This window comes from Gymnoscopelus braueri (genome assembly GCF_963280865.1).
Source record: "Gymnoscopelus braueri genome assembly, chromosome: 21".
NCBI classification, from domain to species: domain Eukaryota; kingdom Metazoa; phylum Chordata; class Actinopteri; order Myctophiformes; family Myctophidae; genus Gymnoscopelus; species Gymnoscopelus braueri.
Window position 1 is genome coordinate 4,592,781 of NC_137623.1, and position 24,833 is coordinate 4,617,613.

Here is a 24,833-nt window from a genome sequence, read left to right on the forward strand (position 1 = left end):
AAATCGTGAAAAAATATTTTTTCAATTTTTTTCAAAAAACTGTTAGGATTTAGATTTTTTTTAAAGAATCGCCTCAGGTCTTAATGGGTTAAACACAAGAATCTAGTAAATTGTAACAAAAGAAAAAAACAAGCATTTGTGAACAATTATTATTATTGGTGTGTTGCATTAATTGTACAGTACAACATGGTACAGTACTCAGTACTTAATCTGAAGTATTCAGATTCAAAGTTTTACCTCTAAATAACGTTAATACATTTGAATTAAATAAGTGCTTTACATACAGTACTGTATTATCATGTTCTTAAGGCAGAGACTGAAACCTGACATTTTATAAAAGCGAGCAGTTGTGCACGTGTGTGTGTGTGTGCGTGTGCGTGTGCGTGTGCGTGTGCGTGTGTGCGTGTGTGTGTGTGTGTGTGTGTGTGCGTGTGTGTGTGTGTTAGGGCTGGGCAATATGACTTGAATCACGATTACAAACATTTGCCTTGATCACGATTAATGAACGATCATTTAAAAAAAGTCAAAGTAGCAGATGAACAAGTCCATTGGCTTACAGATTGTCAGCTTGGAGATCGGCTTGTAGATCGTTGTGAGCTTATAGATCAGCTAGGTTTCGCTATTTTTTGTACGGCACCATTGTAAGTATTTATACAAAGTTAAGCGGTTAATCAGAATAATTTGAGCACGGGACTGTGTTGCCTAAACACAAATTTAAGTTACCGCCTAGTTTGAATGGATGTGCATGTTCTCTTCACACTCTCTCTTTGGCTGTGGGACGGTCCATGTGGGATTAGATTTATTTAGCAATTTTTATTTAAAAAAACTGAACACAAAATATAGTAGGGAAAGTGGCAGGAGGCAAGAAGCCCAAAGGGCTGACAATACGAGGCCTCTACTTAAGTATAACATAATAATAAACAATAGAACATGATTTGCAAACAACAATTAGCCAACAAAGCTGGCACGCATGATTATATAGAATTACATTTGACATGATTGCATCATAAATAAATAAAGAATTGGCAACAAAGTTGAAATACATGATTATACCTGATTATCAACACGATTACTGATGATAATAACAAGCCTACATATCGCAAACAGCACAATATCGTATTGTTTGACTTTGTATCGTATTGAATCGTTTTGCAATGCAAATAATCAATTGTATTGATACTAAGTGCTTGTGCATTGTATTTAGCAATTTTAAGAAGAAAAAAGAGAAAGATGGGTTTAATTACTTACTTAAAAAACCTGCACTATCCACACGATTCACACAGATTACAATGTTTTGCTAAATAGTTACTGTATCGATTTTAAATCATTGAATCGTATCACCATGAATGAACCAGCAATATCGTCCATGTATCGTATCGTCAACCATGTATCGTGATGCGTATCGTATCGCTGTTACAATGTAGCGTTACATCCATAATGATTACCTTCTACAGTGTGTCAAAGCCATATTGCTAAACAAGCAAACAGGGAATAGACAAAAAAAAAAAAAGAGACTTTAGTTTATAAAGAACGGTGGGCACTTCCTAGGTACTGGAGCTCGCCGCACGGACGGATAGGGCTTGTTTGTTTATTTTTGGAACACGGTTCTTATATGCTGTGATCTAAGATTTGCCTATGGGAATATATCCAACACAACAAATAACTTTGTGACCTAGGGGGTAGTGGGAGAGACGTCAGGTTCTTCGGTACTCTATTACATTGGTTCTCAAAGTGGGGTCCGGGGACCCCCAGGGGTCCTTGAGGGAGTCCCAGGGGGTCCCCAGCTAAATGATGGATAGTTAGGAACCAAATGGACACTTATGGGTCTGTAACTCTGAGAGTGTACAAATGGAACCAAATGGACCCGTTAGGGTCCATTTGGTTCCATTTGTACACTCTCAGAGTTAAATTAACATTGATTTTACAACATAGATTGGGGTCCCAGAGATAGAAATGCCATTAAATGGGGGTCCGTAGCCCTAATGCATGTCAAACTGGGGGTCCTTGAAATCAAAATGGTTGAGAATCACTGCTAGAGCCCTAAACAATCTTCTCTTATGGGGGTCCCTGAGGCATATCTTTTCAAATGGGGGTCCGCGGCCTAAAATGTGTCAATTTGGGGGTCCTTTGACATGAAAATGTTTGAGAACCACTGCTCTATTAGCTCGTGATGATCAAGCGATCACAGAAGACTGTTGTGAAGTCTGTATGTACTGACCTGAGTGCGGTTTACATCCGTAAAGTCTGCTAAACTGAGGAATCCTTGTCGTGCGTCATTATTATCCACACCTCTACCCCCCAGCAGCACCACAATATGTAAGAAACACACCTCTACCCCCCAGCAGCACCACATTATTATCCACACCTCTACCCCCCAGCAGCACCACAATATGGAAGAAAAACACAAGCTCTTGATTAATGGTTCTAAAACATCGGTTTCGACATATTTTTTTCCGGTTAGCTGCCCAGCCCTAGTGTGTGTGTGTGTGTGTGTGTGTGTGTGTGTGTGTGTGTGTGTGTGTGTGTAGAGTACTAGTCCTCGGTGTCGTCTCGTCCACAGGGGAACACAGTGATCTCCTTAACGAGGCGCTCTGCTATTGGACGACTGCTGGCGATGATCAGCCTGCGTGACATCAGATCAAAAGGCCCTCCTGACAACAACACAGGGGAGAAACACAAGGTATTATAATAATATAAATAAACTCCTACAGACTAGGGCTAGATATTCGAATATTGTTTTTAAAAATGTGCAGATATTCCAATATATTCAAATATTATTAATTATTATAAAAAATATACAATTTTTTTCCCCAAAAAATACTTTTTTCAAAAGTGTTTTGACAGAAACAATACAAAAAACAATGTATTGAGTGCTCGGATCCAATAAAACATATATTTTGTTTATTTGTATAACTTGATACATTGTTTTTTGTATTGTCCCTGTGAAATAAATATTTTTAAAAAATTGAATATTAATTAATTCGAATATACATATTTTCCCCATATTCGAGGAATATTCGATATTCGAATATTAATTCACCAGCCCTACTACAGACACAGAGTTAGTCACGTTGTGATATAAATACGTTGACTGAGGAAGTTAGTAGGTAATAATCTCACTCACAATGACACATTGAAACTGGATTATAAAACAAAATGTGAGACGCCAGAGGGCACGATTTTGTTTTTGGGCTATTTGAAAATAGATCAGCAAATTCTGGGGGGAAAAAAAACATCGCTTATGGGGGTTCCCAGGCACAAAATCAGCCACTATATGACTACTACTACCACTGTTATAGTATTATTATTACTACTGTCTACACCAGGGCTACTCAACTTAAGATGGCTCAGGGGCCACTCAGCAAAATACCAAAAGTCCAAAGGGCCGCAAAGCTAAAAATGTCGGTCCTATTTTGGATTTTTCCATTTTGTAACACACACTACACATTGTTATTGTTATAAGAAAATGTACATTTGGACATCATATTCTTTTCACTGTACCTGTTTATTTGTGTGTATGTATGTCTGTTTTTTTTTTTTTTTTTAAGGAAGCAACCCATATATTTGAACAGAAATGTATATTTTTATCCTGTGCTTCACAAAAACATTTTTTTTTTTCATAGATCATATTTTTTTGGTTTGACCATGACGGGCCGCAGAGACGCTGCGGGCCGCGGGTTGACTAGCACTGGTCTACACTCTCTCAGTGATTGATTGATTCAATACTTTATTAGTCAAAAACGTGAACAGCACATTAACCAAAAATATAGAACTTGCACAAGGACTACGGCTAAAAGGATAACACAAAAACGTCCAGGGGACTGACTGACCTGAGATGTCCATGATGACGCCCCCCGCCTCGGTGAGGATGGCCGCCCCTCCGGCCATGTCCCAGCAGTGGATGCCCATGTGGTAGTAGGCGTCGGCCGCGCCGCACGCCACCAGACACATGTTGACCGCCGCGCTGCCCGGAGAGCGGATCCTACACACACACACAGAGATAAAGACTTTATAGGAGGACTCCACCTCAACACATGATCCCACACACACACACACACACACACACACACACACACACACACACACACACACACACACACACACACACACACACACACACACACACACACACACACACACACACACACACACACACACACACACACACATTATAGCTGAGGACCTCCACCTCAACACATGATGCTACTGCATTTCATGAGAGACTTGAGTCTGCCTGCAGGGACCAAGCCCCCAGAACCCAGTGGTTACATTGAAGCGCAATGGACATGCTGGCCATTCATAGGTACTGCAGCTAAAAACAGCCTGGGGCCACTGTACATTAGGGATGGTAAATTAATATTCGAATTTCGAATATTCCTCGAATATGGGGGAAATATGTATATTTGAATATGAAAATTAATATTAAAAAAAAGAAATACAATTTCATGTTTATTTGACAGGAACAATACAAGAAACAATGTATTATTGGATCCAAGCACTTGATACATTGTTTTTTGTATTGTCCCTGTCAAATAAACATAATCCTGGGCACTACACTCCCCCCACCAGCCTAGGGAGGCCAGGGCCAAGCTCATGCCTCCTTCAATGCATGAGAGCCAACTGACTTTCTTGTCACCTGACAGGGGAGAGTTTCCCCTGTAGGACGTAGCGTGTGGAAGGAACACGTTATTCCAACCAGTTCCCTTCCCCTCCATCAGGCGCCCCGGCTGACCAGTAATAGTGACCAGGATTACTGCATGTTTTTGTGAGGGTATTAACTACCCTAGGAGACACGGGGAGAACGTGCAAACTCCACACAGAGTAGTGTTTTCTAATTTCTGAGTTTTTAAATTATTTCGTTATTCACAACGAAATAGGAGATAAAAAATAAACTGAGAAATAATTCAATTTTTTTCTGTTTTACCAAAGTGAAACATGCTATTTTCAAACATCAAACAACACATGTCAACGAGGTCACAATGACCTCGTTGACATTTGTGAAACCACCACACCTGAATCACCTCAGTGATTAGCAACCATCAAGGATCAATTATACTGGAGAAAAATATTCTGTGACTACTTGAAAAGGTAAAAAATCGTTAAAAACGCTGGCACTGGCTGTACCCTGTTTTTAAAAACCCTCTGGCACTCAATGTGTTAACTCTATGGCAGGGACGAGGTCACTTCACTGTCAGGAGAACAAGCAGGAGAACAACCATCGCTCTCAACGTCAACAAGACCAAGGAGCTGATGGTGGACAGCAGGAGGCCCAGGAGAGAGAGAACACACACACCCTTTGACGGCGTTGGTGGGAAGATTTCTCAGCGTATGCATGGATGAGGACCCTCCAGGGGGTCTCAACTCTCAAACACAACACGTACTAGTCCATGAGCCAGACAAGATTTCATTATCGAAAGAGTGGGCAAAACCATACCTATATTAAATTGTTCATAGGGTCAATACGAGTAAATAAATATATGATAACCTCTCCACAGGAGCAGCTTTTTCATGGTTATCACACATTTTGTTATTTTCCCCATACGTACATGACATGGGAAAAAAATTACAAAATTTAAAAAAGAGTTATCATAATGAAACTTCCTGAGTTGATTACTTACATGAAGACAATGATTTATCGTATTACAAGTTTTCTGAAATTGTATATTTAAATATGCAAATTAGGCATTTAGTCCATGAGCCAGAGCCCCAAAATTGAGCCAGATATTGAATATTCCCTCGTTAAAAACCTTTGACTCCCAACATCTTAACAAAATTAAATAAGTATGTTGACTCAGGCTTTGTCCAATGTTCCAATGCTGATTCTGGAAAGTTATGCAAATTTGGGCATATTTTCCTAATGCCTAATTTGCATATTTAAATATACAATTTCAGAAAACTTGTAATACGATAAATCATTGTCTTCATGTAAGTAATCAACTCAGGAAGTTTCATTATGATAACTCTTTTTTAAATTTTGTCATTTTTTCACCTGTCATGTACGTATGGGGAAAATAACAAAATGTGTGATAACCATGAAAAAGCTACTCCTGTGGAAAGGTTATCATATATTTATTTACTCGTATTGACCCTATGAACAATTTAATATAGGTATGGTTTTGCCCACTCTTTCGATAATCATTGCTCAATTTTGGGACTCTGGCTCATGGACTAGTACGTGGTGAACAAAAAAAAAACAGCGGCTGTGTTGGATCCATCGCCTGAAAAAGCTGGGAGCAAGGCAAGCACCCCCCCCCCCCCCCCCCCATGTCCTCAAAGCTCCACCAACAAAATAAATAATAACGTCACCCACTTTTTGACACCTGTGTAAACCTGTGATTCTTAACCTGTTAACAAGGCTGTCAAAGAAAACCTAGCGGGTTCCCACTTCAGGGTGTGACACTGTGACACTGTGACACACGTACACAAGTTCCTAAATTCTGGGTCTTTTTCCTTCTGCTGCTCTGTGTTAATTAACCCTTTAAGACCGGGGACGTATCTGTGTGTCATTTTAAGATGTCTTTGGCTATTTTTGAAAAGAATTGTGAACATTTCTGAGGGTTCATGGAACAACATATTTTGAGATGGGGGGTCCGCGGTCAAATATATATCATTTTGGTTGGTCCTTCACATGAAAAAAGGTTGAGAACCACTGATTATAGCAAAATCATATATATATATATTTTTTTCCCCCCAGGGTCCTACAGAAGCAAAAATTTGATACTTACTAATGTTTGCTTTAAATATATATATATATATATATATATATATATATATATATATATATATATATATATATATATATATATATATATATATATATATATATATATATATATATATATATATTCAAAGATTCGCACAAAAAATTATGTTCTTGATTTTTGACAAAGTAGTAGCCAAAGTAGTTAAAATCTAAAATGACACAGATGCGTTCCCGGATTGAATGGGTTAAAAGTGTTACATACGAGGCATAAAAGTTCCCTTTAACTTTTCCTATATATTTATTAAAAATGTATAGAATTTTGGCTTTCAACACAAATTCAACCATACAATACAGTATTGCATATTATTGTAGTGGTTCTCAAAGTGAGGTACAGGGATCGATCCTCTGGGTCTGTAACTCTGAGAGTGTACAAATGGAACCAAATGGACCCTTACAGGTCTGTAACTCTGAGAGTGTACACATGGAACACATGGAACTAAAAGGACCCGCAAGGGTCCATTCGGTTCCATTTGTACACTCTCAAGAGTTATGGTGGTCCTTGAAATGAAAAAGTTTGAGAACCACTGACGGTGTGATAAAAAGGGTTCCGGGAATTGTTCCAAATGTGATGGAAATGGAATGTGACTCCGGTTCCTCAATGTAAATAAAGGTGAAACGAAACATGTTGGATCCGGTTCCTGGGATTCCTCCGGATCCCAACCCTAGCACACACAGTACCTGTACTGTATAATGCCTGGCTCAGTGGCTCAACAACCTGATGGACACACTGCATGATGCTACACGGACAGTCAGAGACGAGCAGTGAACTGTCACATGTTATGGACTTCATGTCATGAAAGATGTCAATTTTAGTCCAGAAGAAGTTTGCTTTGCAAAGTAACCCCGTCTCTTCTCTCCTTCTCTGAGCTGCTGTGAGAGAAGAGAGAACACAGCTCTACCTCTCCATTCTGAGGTGTGATGGCTTCTACACCGAACTATGTTGTTGGCGTTTTGCAGTGGTGTAAAGTAACTAAGTACATTTACTCAAGCGCTGTACTTAAGTAACATTTTGAGGTGCTTTTACTTTACTGGGGGTATTTCCAATTTTGAGTACTTTTACTTCTACTACACTACATCTCAGAGGCAAATATTATATTTTTACTCCACTACAATTATTTGAAAACTTTAGATACTAGTTATTTTGTAGATTTTGATTATTATTACAAAACATACATTACCCATTTCAGCCCTATATACATTTTGGCCATTTGAATTTTGTTGAATTTTGCCATTTGAAAACATTTTGGCCATTTGAAAATAGCAGATCTACAAGCTCACAATGCGTCACATCGCGACGCATTGTGAGCTTGTAGGTCGGCTATTTTCAAATGATTTCTGGACATTTTATACATCAGAACATTTGTGAAAGTACTTTTACTTTAGTACTTTAAATACATTGCAGTATTGCTACTTTTACTCAAGTAAAACTTTTACTTTAACTTTTTCCACTACTGGAAGACAGTACAGTGCTTTACTTCAACATTCTGAGGTGTGAGGGCTTCCACACGGAACTATGTTGTTGGAGTTTTTTGCACATAATCCATTCTGGAAGTTCTTTACTTCTCCAAAATTGCACAGAGTCATGGCTTCAGATTTCAGTGACGATCATTTCTGATTCTGACCTGAACAGACTTAACCGTTTTATCATTATGCAAGGCCACAATACGCATGGACAGATCCGTCTTGATCACATGACTATGGAGATAATTTGGGGCGGCACGTCTTCCTCGACCAAGTGGGAATGAGCGCGCAAAGTTTCACGGCAATCGGACGCCGCGTTTATGATTTGAGGCATTGTGTTCAAGACAAGCCACTTCTAGAGGCCGATCTTAGCCAATCAGGATGGAATATGAAGAATCGGACAGATCCGTGTTGACCACATGACTATAGAGATAAAGTGTACCGATTTGCGTGTGTGCATCGCAGTGACACAGCTCGTCTAAGTGTACGTGTGTGTGTGTGTGTGTGTGTGTGTGTGTGTGTGTGTGTGTGTGTGTGTGTGTGTGTGTGTGTGTGTGTGTGTGTGTGTGTGTGTGTGTGTGTGTGTGCGTGTGTGTGTCTTTGACTGACCCATGCACAGGGATGGTGAGAATGGCCTTCATGTTGTCCATCATTATTTTGAAGTTCTCAGGATCCTTCTTGAAGCCCATTTCTGTCAGAACCAGAGACTGGCAGATGTCTGTGTTAGAGGAGAGGGAGAGGGAGAGGGAGAGGAAGAGGAAGAGGAAGAGGAAGAGGAAGAGGAAGAGGGAGAGGAGAGGAGAGGAGAGGAGAGGAGAGGAGAGAGATAAAGATAATGTTTGATAAACAAAAGACAGAGAAGAAATAGTGTGGTAAAGAGAGAGAGGATTATCATTTCACAGTGTGTGTGTGTGTGCGTCTGAGAGAGACACTATTATCATTTAACAGTGTGTGTGTGCACGCTGTGTGTGTGTGTCTGAGAGAGACACTATTATCATTTAACAGTGACAGCCTGATGGAGCGCGTACACTGAATCCTCCAGATCTCAGCGCTGTAGGAAACGCAGTCACTTCATCTAAACCGTTTTGAAGGCGTGATGAAGAACTACCGTCTCTCCACACACACACACACACACACACACACACACACACACACACACACACACACACACACACACACACACACACACACACACACACACACACACACACACACACACACACACACACACACACACACACACACACACACACACACACACACACCTGCAAGATGCTAGGCAGAGACAGGTCTGTGTAATCTGTGTGTGGCTACCGTGCTCCCCCTGGTGGGGCTTTACTCACACTGCAACATGACATGAGTAGAAGTTCTCAGTCAGTTGCCACGACTGATTTCCAGTGGTGGAAAAAGTACTCAAATGTTTAACTTAAGTAAAAGTATCAATGCTGCAAAGCAGCAATACTCTGTTACAAGTCCGGAATTCAACATGTACTTGAGTAAAAGTAAGACACATGCTCAGAAGCATCTCCCATAAAGCCCTAATGGTCTCAGATATTTCATAAAAGCAAAGGTAAAAAAAAGCCTCAATCTGTGATTTCTTCACCCGGTTGGCAGGCAGTATGTAGCAGGAACAATATTACTAAAACATCACAATGTTACATATTGTGTTAATTGTTTAGGAAACAGCCATAGCGTTGGGGGGGACGGGGGGTCCTTTCATAATATTACACAGATCACACATTAAGGACTTGGCCATACAACATGTTTCAGTCGTGAGATGATTTTATTTTTGCCTTATTCCATGAATGAGTCAGTGTGCATAAGGTACTGCACCTTGCTGTCCAGACACCTTGATAGGAGCTCCATTACAGAACGCTCCCTTCCCTTTCCTGGCCGTATACAGCTTGTCCTCAATGCAGCTGTAGACGATCCCAAACTCCACCTTGAGGACAACACCACAACGTGAGAGAGACATGACATCAAATCCACCCATCCAAATACATTCTCACTGCCAGTCTCCCACCATGTCATATTTCATGGTCTATCGCAGTGGTTCTCAAACTTTTTCATGTCAAGGACCCCCAAATTGAGACTTATTAGCCCGCTGACCCCCATTTAAAAAGATAAGCCAGGGACCCCCATAAGAGATGTTTTTTAAGGCTCTAGCAGTGATTCTCAACCATTTTAATTTCAAGGACCCCCAGTTTGACATGCATTAGGGCTACGGACCCCCATTTAATGGCATTTCTCTCTCTTGGACCAATTTATGTTGTAAAATCAATGTTAATTTAACTCAGAGAGTGTACAAATGGAACAAAATGGACCCGTTAGGGTCCATTTGGTTCCATTTGTACACTCTCTGAGTTACAGACCCATAAGTGTCCATTTGGTGCCTAATCTATCATTTAGCTGGGGACCCCCTGGAACTCCCTCAAGGACCCCTAGGGGTCCCCGGACCCCACTTTGAGAACCAATGGTCTATCGGACTAACACTGTTGAGAATTGACACTAAAGCAGTACCAAGTGTGTTTAAAAAGTGATGCCGAGGGGTCCCTGACCAAACGCCCTTAAGCCTAGTTCAGACCACAGATTTGCGACGAGCCGAGGTGAAACTTGCCACCACCTGACCTGCAACAGATTTCCCCAAACAGTGGTGGAAAGTAACTAATTACATGTATTTAAGAACAGTTTTGAGGTGTGTGTACTTTACTTGAGTATTTCCAATTTCCAATACTTTTACTTCTACTCCACTACATCTCAGAGGCAAATATTGTACTTTTACTCCACTACAATTATTTGAAAACTTTTAGTTACTTTTCAGATAGAAATGATGATGATTATAAAACATACATTCACCACTTTAGCCGCATTTTATAGGCTATTTGAAAATAGCCGATCTCCAAGCTCACAATGCGTCGCGATGCGACGATTTGCGAGTTTGTGGATCTGCCATTTTCAAAAATGTTATTACTTTTACTTTTGGTACTTTAAGTACATTTTGACGCCAATACTTTTGTACTTTTACTACAAATAAAAGTCCAGAATTCATGTGTATCAATGTACGTGACATTTTGAATTCTGGACTTTTATTTGTACCAGAGTATTGAGTATAGAGTATTTCTATATTGCAGTATTGGTACTTTTACTACTTAAGTCAGGGGTCTTCAACGTTTTCAGGCCAAGGACCCCCTAGCTGAGAAAGAGATGAAGCAGGGACCCCCTACTCTATATTGTATAAAATAGTTTTTTCAGATCACTTAGTCTGCTCTTTTTTCCCTCTACACCTATAGCCTCTTTTCCAAAAATAGCCGATCTACAAGCTCTCAACGCCTCGCAGCGCGAGGCGTTGAGAGCTTGTAGATCTGCTATTTTCGGCTAATGTTCCCCTCAGAAAAGGAATTCTAGGGTTCAAGTGTTAATGTAAAAAAAACTAAATCCTATCACAGAAAGCTTTGGCGGACCCCCTATAGTAGCTCTGAGGACCCCCTAGCGGTCCCGGACCCCCTGTTGAAGACCCCTGACTTAAGTAAAGAATTTGAGTACTTTTTCTACCACTGTCCTATTATGAGACTGGACAGTTCCACAACCCATGTGATGACGAGCTGAGGCTGATTGCCGTTTCCACGGCAACGTCTCTCGTCTCGTCGCGTCCACCTATAGCGTCCTCAAAGCAGAGACTCATCACTTGACACACCTGACCTTTTCCTCATGTACTTATTTAGCTAGATATATTGCATATATTCCGCTTCATTTATGTCATATTGTAACACAACCAACTAGCAATTCCAGCACAGTCCCCTCCGGGCTATAATATACGGAGGAAGATATAGAGGGCGTCGGAACGAAAACGGAACAAAAACGATAATGAGTTCATGAAATGTCTAGCAGTTACTTCCCTATTAAGATATCAATGTGTGGTATCTTGTTTGTAACTGTTTTCATAAACACTTAGATGCATTAAATGTGTTATGATGGCATTTGGGAGGATCTCAGTGAACGTGCTTTTATGGAAAGGCATCACTGCAGGATATGGGAATGTGACAGGTGCGAGAACAATTAACACATAAACAGAGAAATCATGATGACATTATGTTCTGACAGACTGACACTTGTCGAAAAAATTTAATGTCATGAGACCAGTGGTGTAAAGTAACTACAGTAAGTACATGTACTGAAGTGATGTACTGAATTTTTACTTTACTGGAGTATTTTCAATTTTCAGTACTTCACTACGTCTCAGAGGCAGATATTGTACTTTTTACTCCACTACAATTATTTGAAAACTTTGTAGATTTGGATTATTATTACAAAACAAGCATTAGTCAGTTCATCCCTATACCTAGGTTATTTGAAAATAGTCGATCTACAAGCTCACAACGCGTCGCAAAGCGACCCGTTGTGAGCTTGTTGCTTGTTGAGTTTTATACATTTTGAACACTTGTGAAATGGGACATTCTATATAATGAGTACTTTTACTATTGGTACTTTAATTACAGTTAATTCAGAATACTCTTCTTTGCAACATTCTTAACTCTCTCAGTGCCAAGAGTATTTTCATAAAGTACTCCCCCAGTGCCAGAAATATGCGTTTTTTTTTATTTTGTAATTTTGTAATTTTTCATTCAAATAAATGATCTGATTGGGTGTTTAAACCCATAATACAGTTCTACCAGTAGAGAGCAACAAATCGACACATTGATGACCTCGCTGGCTCACTCGCCCCCTCCCAAACAGGCTCACGTCACATCCGGTCATAACCGGATGTTGACATTTTCGACAATCGTTGATCGGGCTAAATTACGATGCGATACACGACTACGATGACTGATCGTCACCCAGACCAAAGAGAGTAGACGTGGACCTCTCCGTTCGTTTTTTATACCGTGTGAAAAACCGTGACCTATTCTGGCCAAAAATGGCCGCGGGAAAAAAATGAGAACCGGAAACGGAATCTGCGTCATGAAACCGGAACCCAATGAGTCTGAAGGAGTCAGGAAGCGAAAGTGATCATGAAAAATAAACAGAATAGCGCGACCACGGTCAAAAGTAAAAACTCGGGATTTCTCGTGCTGGCACGGAGGGTACTCGGGAAAAACTCGGGATATCTCGGAGCGTGGCACTGAGAGAGTTAAAACGGTTTCGTCTCGTCACAAAAAAAATTCTGAACAAAATTTATGTTATGAGTAGTGGGAGTGAGAATGTGTGTAAATGACACGTATACATTTCATAATGTAACGCTGTTGCCTATAACAAGGACAGTTTATAACTAGTAGTGTTTCTTACATTCAAAACCAAACTTGACGGGTCCAATTACAAAAAAAAATGAATGCTGAAAAAACAACAAAAACAGAAAAACTACCTCTTTCTTCACGGCGAAGCCGATTGATACAGACACGAAAGGGAACCTGGGGATGGAGAGAAAAGGAGAGGAAAAAAACACAAATGCTTGAGGCGGTAATTTGGCGTATTCCTTGAGGATTGGAGCGAGCGCAGAGGAATCAATTTCTATTATCGCCTCAGTTTCATCTCAGGTGAGCTAATTATCCCCGACAGCGAGGTCGCGCCCGGAGAGAAGCTCGTTAAGGATTAAAAACTATTAACCCTTTAAGACCGGGAATGCATCTGTGTGTCATTTTTAAGATTTCTTTGGGCTATTCAAAAATAGCAGATATACAAGCTCATAGCGCGGCACCGAGTGCCGCGCTATGAGCTTGTAGATCTGCTATTTTTTTTTTTTAAATCATTAACATTTGTGCTAATCTTTGAATATGTATTTTTCAAAGCAAACATTTGTAACTCAAATCTCAAACTTTTTTTTTAAACGTATGTTGCTATAATCAGTGGTTTTCAAACTTCTTTCATATCAAGGACCCCTAACATGATATGTATTTGGCCGTGGACCCCTATCTCAACATATTTTGTTCCAGGGACCCCCCCAGAAGCAAAGATTTGAGTTAAAAATGTTCGCTTTAAAAAATATATATATTCAAAAATGTTGAATTTTCAAGATTTTTCAAAAATAGCAGATCTACAAGCTCGTAGTGCGGCACTCGGAGCGGCACTCGGAGCTTGTAGATCTGCTATTTTTGAATAGCCAAAGAAATCTAAAAATGACCGGTCTAAATGGATTAAGCTAAAAGGAGGTTCGAGATCCAAAACAAATGGATGCAGGGTAAACGTCATCGAGTTTACAGACAGTAGAGTGACAGTAGATTATGCTCTAAAATGTCAACGCTAGTTTGCAGTAAACTAATATTTCAGCGGATGGTTCATAACAGTAATTACTGTACAAGTATTTGTTCTGTAAATGGAGGCTAAACTCACTTCAGAGGGACTCAATTTAATATGTGCCTGATGAAGACCTAGAAGGTCGAAACGTTGCATAAATAAAAAGTACGTTTTTTTTGGAGCATGAGAACAGTGCGCGGATTTTCTTCCTCTTATCCTAAACTCTAACACTAAAGTATTTAGATGCTTCACAGAGCAGCTACTGTAATAGCCTTCTTAAAAGGCCAAGCTAGTATGTCATCCTTTTTTTTAATTGCCCAATGTACAAGACAAGACAGGGAACAATAACAATACAGCAAAACATTTAAACAATAGATTAAAACAATTACAACACACAAAAGAACAGAAACACTCGATAGTTCATAAATAATCAGCAAGGTTTTACAATTCACAATGTAGGCGAGGTAATACATCGAATGCATACAAATAGTAATCTAGGATCACATTTACACGGCAACGATCGGACCAGAAAACGACAAAGTGCTGTTGCGTTGGCACTTCTTATTATGCATTTACACAGAGACGCTCCAGTGATTTAAAACGCTGTAGTGTGCATGCCAGGTGGCTAGGTGGCGGTGACGTGTCTTCTTCCTTCTTCCTATGTCTGTTTGGTTGCCATGTCCACTTATTATAAGCGACTTTGGGCTTGTTTCTAAAGTGTAGTTGCCTATTTGGACTTGTTTCCTAATGTTGTTTAAACCAGTGGTTCTTAAACATCTTCATGTCAAATGATGTATTTGTCCACAAACCCCCAACCCCCCCCACCCCCCTCCTGAAAATATTTTGTGTCAGGGTCAGGGACCCCATACAAGATTTGTGTTGTTAAAATTGTTAAAATGTTTCAAAAATGTTCCAGAATGAGCTCATTTTTTTTTCTCAAGATTATTTTTTCTTCTCTCTTTTTTGAAAATAGCAGATCTACAAGTTCACAACGTGCCGCATCGCGAGGCCTTGTGAGCTTGTAGATCTGCTATTTTAAAATAGCCGTAGCCTAGTCGCTTCTTTTGAGTTTTCATAGACTTGGTTGCCTATTTCTCTCGCAGAATCTGGCAACACTGGTTATCACCGTCTCCGACACCGTCTTGCCCGTTCACATGGAGACGCCAGGCGCAGCGTTTTCAAAGAATTCCACTCTGGAAGGAGTTTCACTTTATTGCGTTTTCACCCCCTGATAACACCGCTGCCGTCTAAACGGACGGCACATCTGATACTTTATTTTGCCGTTTTCTGTAGAGACCGTTGTCGTGTAAACGGCACCTTAGTGTAGAAGTGTCCTTGAGCAAGACGCTGAACCCCTAATTGCTCCCGATGAGCAGGTTGGTGCCTCGCATGGTTTCCTCCGCCATGAATGTGTGTGTGAATGGGTGAATGTAATGCACCATCTATGTAAAGCGCTTTGGATAAAAAGCGCTATATAAAAAGGCACCATTTACAGTTTTTTTTTTTACCATCATTAGTCTAAACCAGGGGTCTTCAACGTTTTCAGGCCAAGGACCCCCTAGCTGAGAAAGAGATGAAGCAGGGACCCCCTACTCTATATTATATGAAATTGTGTTTCAGATCACAGATTTGACTTAGTCTGCTCTTTTTTCCCCTCTACACCTATAGCCTCTTTGCCAAAAATAGCTGATCTACAAGCTCTCAACGCCTCGCAGCGCGAGGCGTTGAGAGCTTGTAGATCTGCTATTTTCGGCTAATGTTCCCCTCAGAAAAGGAATTCTGGGGTTCAAGTGGTTAATGTAAAAAAACTAAATCATATCACATATAGATTTGGCGGACCCCCTATAGTAGCTCTGAGGACCCCCTAGGGGTCCCGGACCCCCTGTTGAAGACCCCTGGTCTAAACAGTATCATATCAGAACATAAACAGTCTGTACATTGAACATAAAACCCACCTGTGGACAAAGTTGGTGGTCCCATCGATAGGGTCTATGATCCAGGTAGGGTTGTCTGTGAGGAGGCTGGTGGAGCCTGCTGCTACTGACTCCTCTCCTATGAAGCTGCAAAGACCCAGTGTGATGCACATGGATTAACTAGGGGTGTCAGAAAAGCTCGATTCCAATACGAATCGCGGTTCTACTGTTGGACGATTCAGAATCGATTCTCATTTTCAAAAAATCAATTTACAAAAAAAGGGGGGGGGGGGCTTGGATTTACCTTTGATTGTGCGTTTACATTATTATCAGTTGATAAAACCTTTACAATTATAAAGGCTATATAAATGTACTCTGCTCTCATGCCAGCAGACTGGAGTAGATCCTGAAATCCTATGTTTTGAATTAAGAATCGTTTTGTATGGAGAATCGCTTTGAAATCGGAAAAAAAAAGGTTTCGAATCGGGAATCGTTTGTTTTGAAAAAAATCGTGACCCCAAGAATCGGAATCGAATCGTGAGATAGCAGAAGATTCACATCCCTAGGATTAACACAAAATAAAATCTCACTACTGAAAAGATTTGTCTAATCTGTGAAACATTATCACACACACACTCACACTCACACACACACACACACACACACACACACACACATTATCATACAAGAGTGTCACACACAAATAGTGAAAATAGCTGATCTACAAGCAGTAGATCGGCTATTTTCACTACTTATTTAATTTTTAAATTATTATAATTTCTACCTTTTTCTCCCCAATGTTAGTTGTTATGCCAATGAATTCCTCCCCACACCCACACACACACGTCTGTGTTGTCACTGCTATCGTATCCTACTGACTCCCCTCCCAGTGAGGAAGGAGCCTTTTAGGACTGCTTTAGGATAGTAGACCATACCCATCACTCAGTGATTAAAGGTACAGAATGCCAAACCAAAATGTTCACCTAACCTAATACAGTGACATAGAAGTGCGTTTCCTCCTGACTTTTTTCTATTTTTCCGTCATAATTGATCAAAGAAATATCAACAAATGCCTCATCAAGCGACGTTCAGAAAGGGCTCTTTTGATATCAAATACCAAAGAAAAAGGTCCCGCACACTGTCTGGAACTTGATCATTCATTGATTCATCGGACAATCTGATATCTTTCCTGATGGAAGTCTAACGACCGAAACATCGACTTAATAAAGAGGGGTTTTTCTTTGCAAGTTCCAGACAGTGAGCAGGACCGATTTCTTTGATATTTGATATCAAAGATTCCCTTTCTGAACATTTTGGACCTTCCTGTTTGTCCTAAACGCACCTGTCACTAACGTTTGAGGTGTGTGAGTTGGCCTTCTTTTAACCCGGGAACACATCTACAGATATCTTCTAAATCCAATCATATCCTGAAAAAAACGTTTGTTTTGCTGTATCGGTGGTGCTCACACTTTTTCATGTCAAAGACCCCCATCTAAAAATATTTTGTTCCAGGGACCCCGAAGATTTGAGTAAAACAAATCCCTTTAAAAATATATAGATACTGTATCACAGATTTGCACACATTTTCAAGATTTTTCAAAAATAGCAGATCTACAAGCTCATAGCCAAATGAATCTTAAAATGACAGAGATGCGTTCCCGGATTGAATGGGTTAGAGCAGTGTATATCAACCCTGGCAAACGTCCCAAGTTTGGGCCGGGGCTACTGCTGAGGTGTGCCGCGCCGTTTGAAGGAGGTTTGAAAAAAAAAGATTTTGAAAAAACAAAAAGATTTTTTGTTTTATTTATTTTTAAACAATAATAATAAATCAGGCATGCAAACAGCCCCGAGGTGAAAAGGGTGACAACATGCTGTTTTTTTTTTCGGGTCAGGTGTCACACTATTGCCCTATTTGGATTAAAAAAGGCTAGTGGAAGCTGAAAAGCTACAAGTTTGCATGTCTGAATAATGCAAAAACAGAAATATTTGTTTGCATTTGCTTTTTTTCTCCCCCATATATTTTCATGATAAAAAAGTGCGTATCGTATCGAAATCGTATCGAAGTTGTGTGCCCAATATCGTATCGTTTCGTGAAATGTGAAAATCGGCACACCCCTAGTGTGTGTACTGTATATAGATATACCGTATATATATATATAATTATATATACCGTATATCTAGGTGTGCCCTGGGATTTTTTGGCTATGCCAGGTGTGCCTTGGCACAAAAAAGGTTGATAGACACTGGGTTAGAGGAATAAACCCTCAAAGGTAGCTCTTCGGGCCTATTTGTTGTGAGGGATTATACAGTATATTTAGGCTGTAGTAGTACCTGTGTGTGGGGTACTTCTCCTTGATGGAGGAAATAATCAGCTGCTCCACCTTCTGGTCGGTCTCGGTCACCAGGTCCACAGGAGAGCTCTTCTGCATGATGGCAATGTCCTTCTGCAGGGCCTCACAGATCATCTGAGACACAGTTAACACAACAAACAGGGGGATGAGAGCACAGACCTGGCAACACAGTCACACAACAAACAGGGGGATGAGAGCACAAACCTGGCAACACAGTCACACAACAACAAAGATGAGAGAGCACAAACCTGGCAACACAGTCACACAACAACAAGGATGAGAGCACAAACCTGGCAACACAGTCACACAAATGTAGGGGGATGAGAGCACAGACCTGGCAACACAGTCACACATCAACAAGGATGAGAAGCACAAACCTGGCAACACAGTCACATAACAACAAGGATGAGAGCACAAACCTGGCAACACAGTCACACATCAACAAGGATGAGAAGCACAAACCTGGCAACACAGTCACATAACAACAAGGATGAGAGCACAAACCTGGCAACACAGTCACACATCAACAAGGATGAGAAGCACAAACCTGGCAACACAGTCACATAACAACAAGGATGAGAGCACAAACCTGGGGGACTTCAATGCATGATTGGATGCATCTGCTATTTTAATTATCCTAATGTGTTGTGCATTGTGGTTGCACATACACACTGATGGGGGTCTGTGCTGTGCCAGTGAAGACAGACCATCGTTTGGCAATCACACACTTCTCCTGACAAAGACTGATTGTGGATCATGTGCACATTTTCATGATTGTGTGTGTGTGTGTGTGTGTGTGTGTGTGTGTGTGTGTGTGTGTGTGTGTGTGTGTGTGTGTGTGTGTGTGTGTGTGTGTGTGTGTGTGTGTGTGTGTGTGTGTGTGTGTGTGTGTGTGTGTGTGTGTGCCACACATGAGCTACCTGCTCCCCAATGGTACTGTAATATAAAAATGTATACCACGCTAAAGATGGTTTAGTATGCAGATCCAAACGTATCAATACTAAGTACTATTGTGTGTTGAATTTAGCAATTTTAAGAAGAAAAAATAAAAATAGGGGTTTAATTACTTTTCCATTACATATCGTTACTAGGGGTGTGCCGATATATCGTCCCGCGATATATCACGATATGTGTATCGTTTTGGCGTTTTTGAAAAAAACAAATATATATATATATATTATTTTTTTGGCAATAATAATGCAAAAACAGAAGTCTTTTTATTTATTTATTTTTTATATATATTCCCCCCCCCCATATATTTTCATAATAAAAAAGTGCCATATATCATATCGTATCGATATCGTGAGCCCAATATCGTGTATCGTATCGTATCGTGAAATTAGTGCACACCCCTAATCGCAAGGATAAGAATAACAGGACGTTCATGAAAGTCCTTGCGGGCTTGTTTCCAATGAGGGCCTGTGAGCAATTAGGGGTTAAGAGTCTTGCTCAGGGACAAATTTCATTTCATCCACACATATGCTGGCGTGGCCTGGAATCGTACCTGGGGCAACCAGGGCCTCTGGCTCCCTAGGCGGGCTCACTAAACACTCAGCTATGGCCGCCCCGCAACACTTGGTTTATGGATAAATTGTGTGAAATCTCTGTGTTCATGTCAATGTGTGGGTTTGTCCATAATGTGATCAAATACAATGTCCATGTATTTGCCAAATAATCACTGTTTACTTATTTATATCCATAATAATACATTTTTCCCTTAAAAAACCTGCACTATCCACACAGATTATATTTTTTGGCTAAATAGTTACTGTATCGATTTTAAATCATTGAACCAACATCAACCAATATCGTCCATGTATCGTCAACCATGTATGGTGATGCAGTGGCGTTTGGTGGATTCTAACGTTGACCAGGCCAGAACCGGTTTGACGGCTAAACTGGTTTTTTAATGGCCACTCATTAACAATTCGGCCGAATGCAAATGAGCCCCATTTGAAAACAAAGGTGACTTTCTGTGGTCGGCTACAACAGAATAGGGTGAGGGGCTGCTGATGTTGATTTTTAGTTTTTTTTTTCCCCTGGATCTTGCCCCTACACAGGGACAAGCTGGGTTTACAGACCGGGCTATGGCCTCGTTGGCCCCAATGACCATACGCGCCTGTGGTGATGCGTATTAGCCTGGTAAACCCTCCCTCCGGAAATCTCATTTCTATTTGATTCCAGGAGTGAGTCTGGCATGATCCGCCTTTCTGCAATATTGGCTGTGGGCTGGAGTTGGGCGGGAGTAATACCGTTGACTGACAACCCCTTCAGCCAATGATAATTTTCCCCCTTCAGCCAATCAGCAGTTCACCAGTGTAATGTGACGCAACGGGACTTTTGAGACGGCCGTGCCCAAAATGGCTTGCCTTATTCGGATACATGGGTGTCACTGCCCGCCCCTACCGGTTCTCTACATTTTTTTTTTTAAATAGGCTTTGTCATGATTAATTGACCACATATATGAAGTTAAACAACTAAATTCTATCCAAACGATATCTTATAAGTAAATTCCGTGCCTCAAAATAGAAGTTAGAGAGCTTTTTGAAGTAAAAAAATAGCGGAGATTATAGCGCACAAGAAAAAGATGGCTGCCGTTCGTGTTTTGGGCTCACTCGAACTCGCCACCTGATTGGCCAACGTAAGCTGTCAATCACAGAACAATGAGCGACGACGCTGATAGGCTCGGCCGTTTGGCATACACAGCCAATATTGCAGAAAGGCAGTTCATGCCAGACTCACTCCTGAAATCAAATGGAAATGAGATTTCCGGAGGGAGGGTTTACCAGGCTAGATGCGTATTGTATCGCTGTTAAAATGTATCGTTTCACCCCTACAGTTTAGGGGTCCTTGACATGAAAAGGTTTGAGAACTATAAAGTGCTTTAAGATGCTCACCTTCCCAGCCTGTCTGGTCACTTCGACACAGTGGTCCATGCACTCCTGCCAAGGGTCAACAGGGTCAGCCATCCTGACAGATAAACCTAGAAGAAATTATCACAGTCAGGGTTGCCAGATCTGCTTAGTGCTTATTATAATTTCCCCGCAATATTGTATTTGAAAATAGCCGATCTACAAGCTCACAACGCATCGCATCGCGACGCGTTGTGAGCTTGTAGATCTGCTATTTTCAAATAGCTGATGTATATGTTAAAGTGCTCATGTGGCCCATCGTCGCTTCTTTTGGGCTGGTTTTCCTAGACCTGGTTGCTTGTTTCTCTCACAGAATCTGGCAACACTGATCACAGTACAGATATTGTATTCAAAATGACATAATGAGACACAGAGGTTTACACACATCTTAGGGACAACTTAACTTAACTAAATTGTATTTAAAGTAAAAGTATCAATATTGCAATGTAGAAATAAAAGTCCGGAATTCAAAATTTACTCGAGTAAAAGTACAAAAGCATTGGTGTCATGTACTTAAATGTACTTAAAGGGATACTTCACTTTCGGGCCGGGGACACATTTAAAAAAAATATTAAAAATAAATGAAAAAAGTTATGGAAAATTCATGGCCCCCTCACACATTAGTAGGACACTGCGTGTCGTGAGGGGGCCATGAATTTTCCATAACTTTTTTCATTTATTTTTAATATATTTTTTAAATGTGTCCCCGGCCCGAAAGTGAAGTATCCCTTTAAAGTACCAAAAGTAGAAAGCACTCATTGTGCAGAATGTCCCATTTCACACGTTTTAAATGTATAAAAATCTTTTGAAAATTGCAGATCTACAAGCTCACAATGCAGACGCATTGTGAGCTTGTAGATCTGCTATTTTCAAATGGTCTAAATCAGGGGTCTTCAACCTTTTCAGGCCAGGGACCCCCAAACTGATGGGGAGATGGAGCAGGGACCCCCTACCTCGTAGGGTAGGGGGGGCTACCACATATATTGTATATTTATGTATACAATTGTGTTTTATATTGCCTATACGCCCCACTAGGTGTGCAAAATAAAAATTCTCTACAAAATATGTATAAACATACCATATCATTGTGCATTGTGCCTCCATTTATCTGTTTGCTCTGGATTCATGTTATGTTTAAAGACAATTAGATTTTATTTATTTTTTCAAACAAAAATATTGTTTAATCAAACAACAATTTTGCGGACCCCCTAGGGGTCGCGGACCCCCTGTTGAAGACCTCTGGTCTAAATGTATATAGGGCTGCTGAAGTGGTTAATGTATGTTTTGTAATAATAATCAAAATCAAAATCTACAAAGTAACTAGTAACTAAAGTTTTCAAATAATTGTAGTGGAGTAAAAAGTACAATATTTGCCTCTGAGATGTAGTGGAGTAGAACAAGTAAAAGCACAGAGAATTGGAAATACCTCAAATGTGTACTTGAGTACAGTACTTGAGTAGATGTACTTTGTTACTTTACACCACTATTAAAGCATGTTAAACAGTGAATGAATGACAAGGACTCACAGAGCTAGCTACTGTAGCCCTTAGCCCAGAAACTGTCATATCATGACAGTCATGGCGCAACTTGCTCCTGGTTTTGGCACTTTATCCATTTACAACCCGTACATCTAAATAAACGTTCAAATTGCAAATATAAAGTGCTTATCTCATGGCCACCAAAGTTACAATTATGTACGGTCCCTCAGAAGTGCCTGCATCCTTCACATTGTCCAATAAAAAAGCATTTTAATCCGATCCGCAGCCATTTTCACATAGAGTTATAATGTCTCAGAGTGCAATATACCTTTCAACCGATAGGGTCGCGTAGTTGAAAGAATACGAAGGACAGTTTGAGAAAATGGCCACCGATCAGATTAAAATGCTTTTTTATTGAACAATACTGAAGATACGGGTACTTAGACCCGGGCGTCTTAACTTGTTACATCCATGGCCGTGGGGTCAGCACTTTAAATTTGAAATGTGAACGTTTATGTAGATGTACGGGTTGTAAATGAAGACATTTGAACGACCAGGAACAGGTAGCGCCATGACGCTTTGTGACAGACGAGCGTCATGTTGTGTGAACCATATGTCTTGATCAAAGGCTAATGAAAGATAGCCAAAGGCTAGTAGTAGTATCAAAGGTAAATAAGGTTACATTAGGTTTATTGACAACATAAACAAAAGGTACAATGGCAGCATATGGCTCTATAGTCTTCACTTACTGTAGGACTGTTTCTCTGCTCTGATTCTGACAGCCTGACTGAGCGTTGTCACTTCCCTCTGGTAGCACTCACTATCAAGCCCCCTGAACCGCGGTGGAACTGTGAAGCTGCCGTCGCCTGGTGGTCAACTCTGGGATTGCAGGACTTCGGCTTTTAAAACTATACTGCGCGTGCGTCCGCCGTCCGGAACAATAGTGCGCATGCTCTGTTTGCTCCAAATTGGAGCCAGTCTTGAGCCAGTCCAGGAAGTAGAGAAACTTCCGGGTGCTTCATGCGCTTGTGTGAGCAATTGTCATTGAAATGAATAGGTGGGGGCAGTGCAGTCCGCTCTCTAGATATATTATAACTCTATGGGTACTTTACTATCATCCGCTGTTGCCAGATTCTGCGAGAGAAATAAGCAACCAGGTCTATGAAAACCAAAAGCCTGGAGATTGAGGCTAATGTAAACCAATCTGGGAACCCACAGTAAATAAAAAAGGAAAAAACAGCGCCCTCTGCTGTTTTTCCGAATCTGTCTTGAGAGATTAAAGGAGCAGTTCACCCAAAAAAATACTTATTTTCTATCAATTGCACACCCCATGAAGCCTTGAATTCATGGATATGTTTTAGTTTTTGTCACATTCCTAAGCCAATAATTTCATGACCGGCAGCGGTTCCGGTAGGAGAGACAAAGAGTCTCCTTTGTGTTTCCTACCAGAACCAAAACAAAAAAATGCAAGTCTCCATGGGGTGACTAATCGATAGAAAAAAGTTATTGTTTGAGTGAACTATCTCTTTAACATAGCGTCACAATCATTTTAACCACTTCATCCATATATATATATATATATATGTTGGCTATTCAAAAACAGCAGATCTGCAAGCTCGCATGCAGTGTGTCTCGATTACATATCAATTTGGGGGGGTTCTATTGTGGATCTCACTGTCATTATGTGGTCGGGCTATTATATCAGTCATCTATGACGTCGGTACTAC

General features: G+C 40.5%; 1 protein-coding gene across 1 annotated transcript; it reads right to left on the reverse strand.

Moving 5' to 3' along the window:
• Window positions 1-1,900: 1,900 nt before the first annotated feature.
• Window positions 1,901-23,917, reverse strand: LOC308077429 (inositol monophosphatase 1-like). The gene is made up of 9 exons (XM_080418115.1): window positions 23,856-23,917; window positions 21,614-21,699; window positions 18,697-18,830; window positions 16,408-16,512; window positions 13,584-13,629; window positions 10,058-10,166; window positions 8,834-8,942; window positions 3,831-3,982; window positions 1,901-2,651 (listed from the first exon to the last, which is right to left on the reverse strand). Exons 2-9 carry the CDS (start codon window positions 21,683-21,685, stop codon window positions 2,533-2,535), a joined length of 846 nt encoding a protein of 281 aa, XP_080274241.1. The 5' UTR covers window positions 21,686-21,699; window positions 23,856-23,917; the 3' UTR covers window positions 1,901-2,532.
• Window positions 23,918-24,833: the final 916 nt, after the last annotated feature.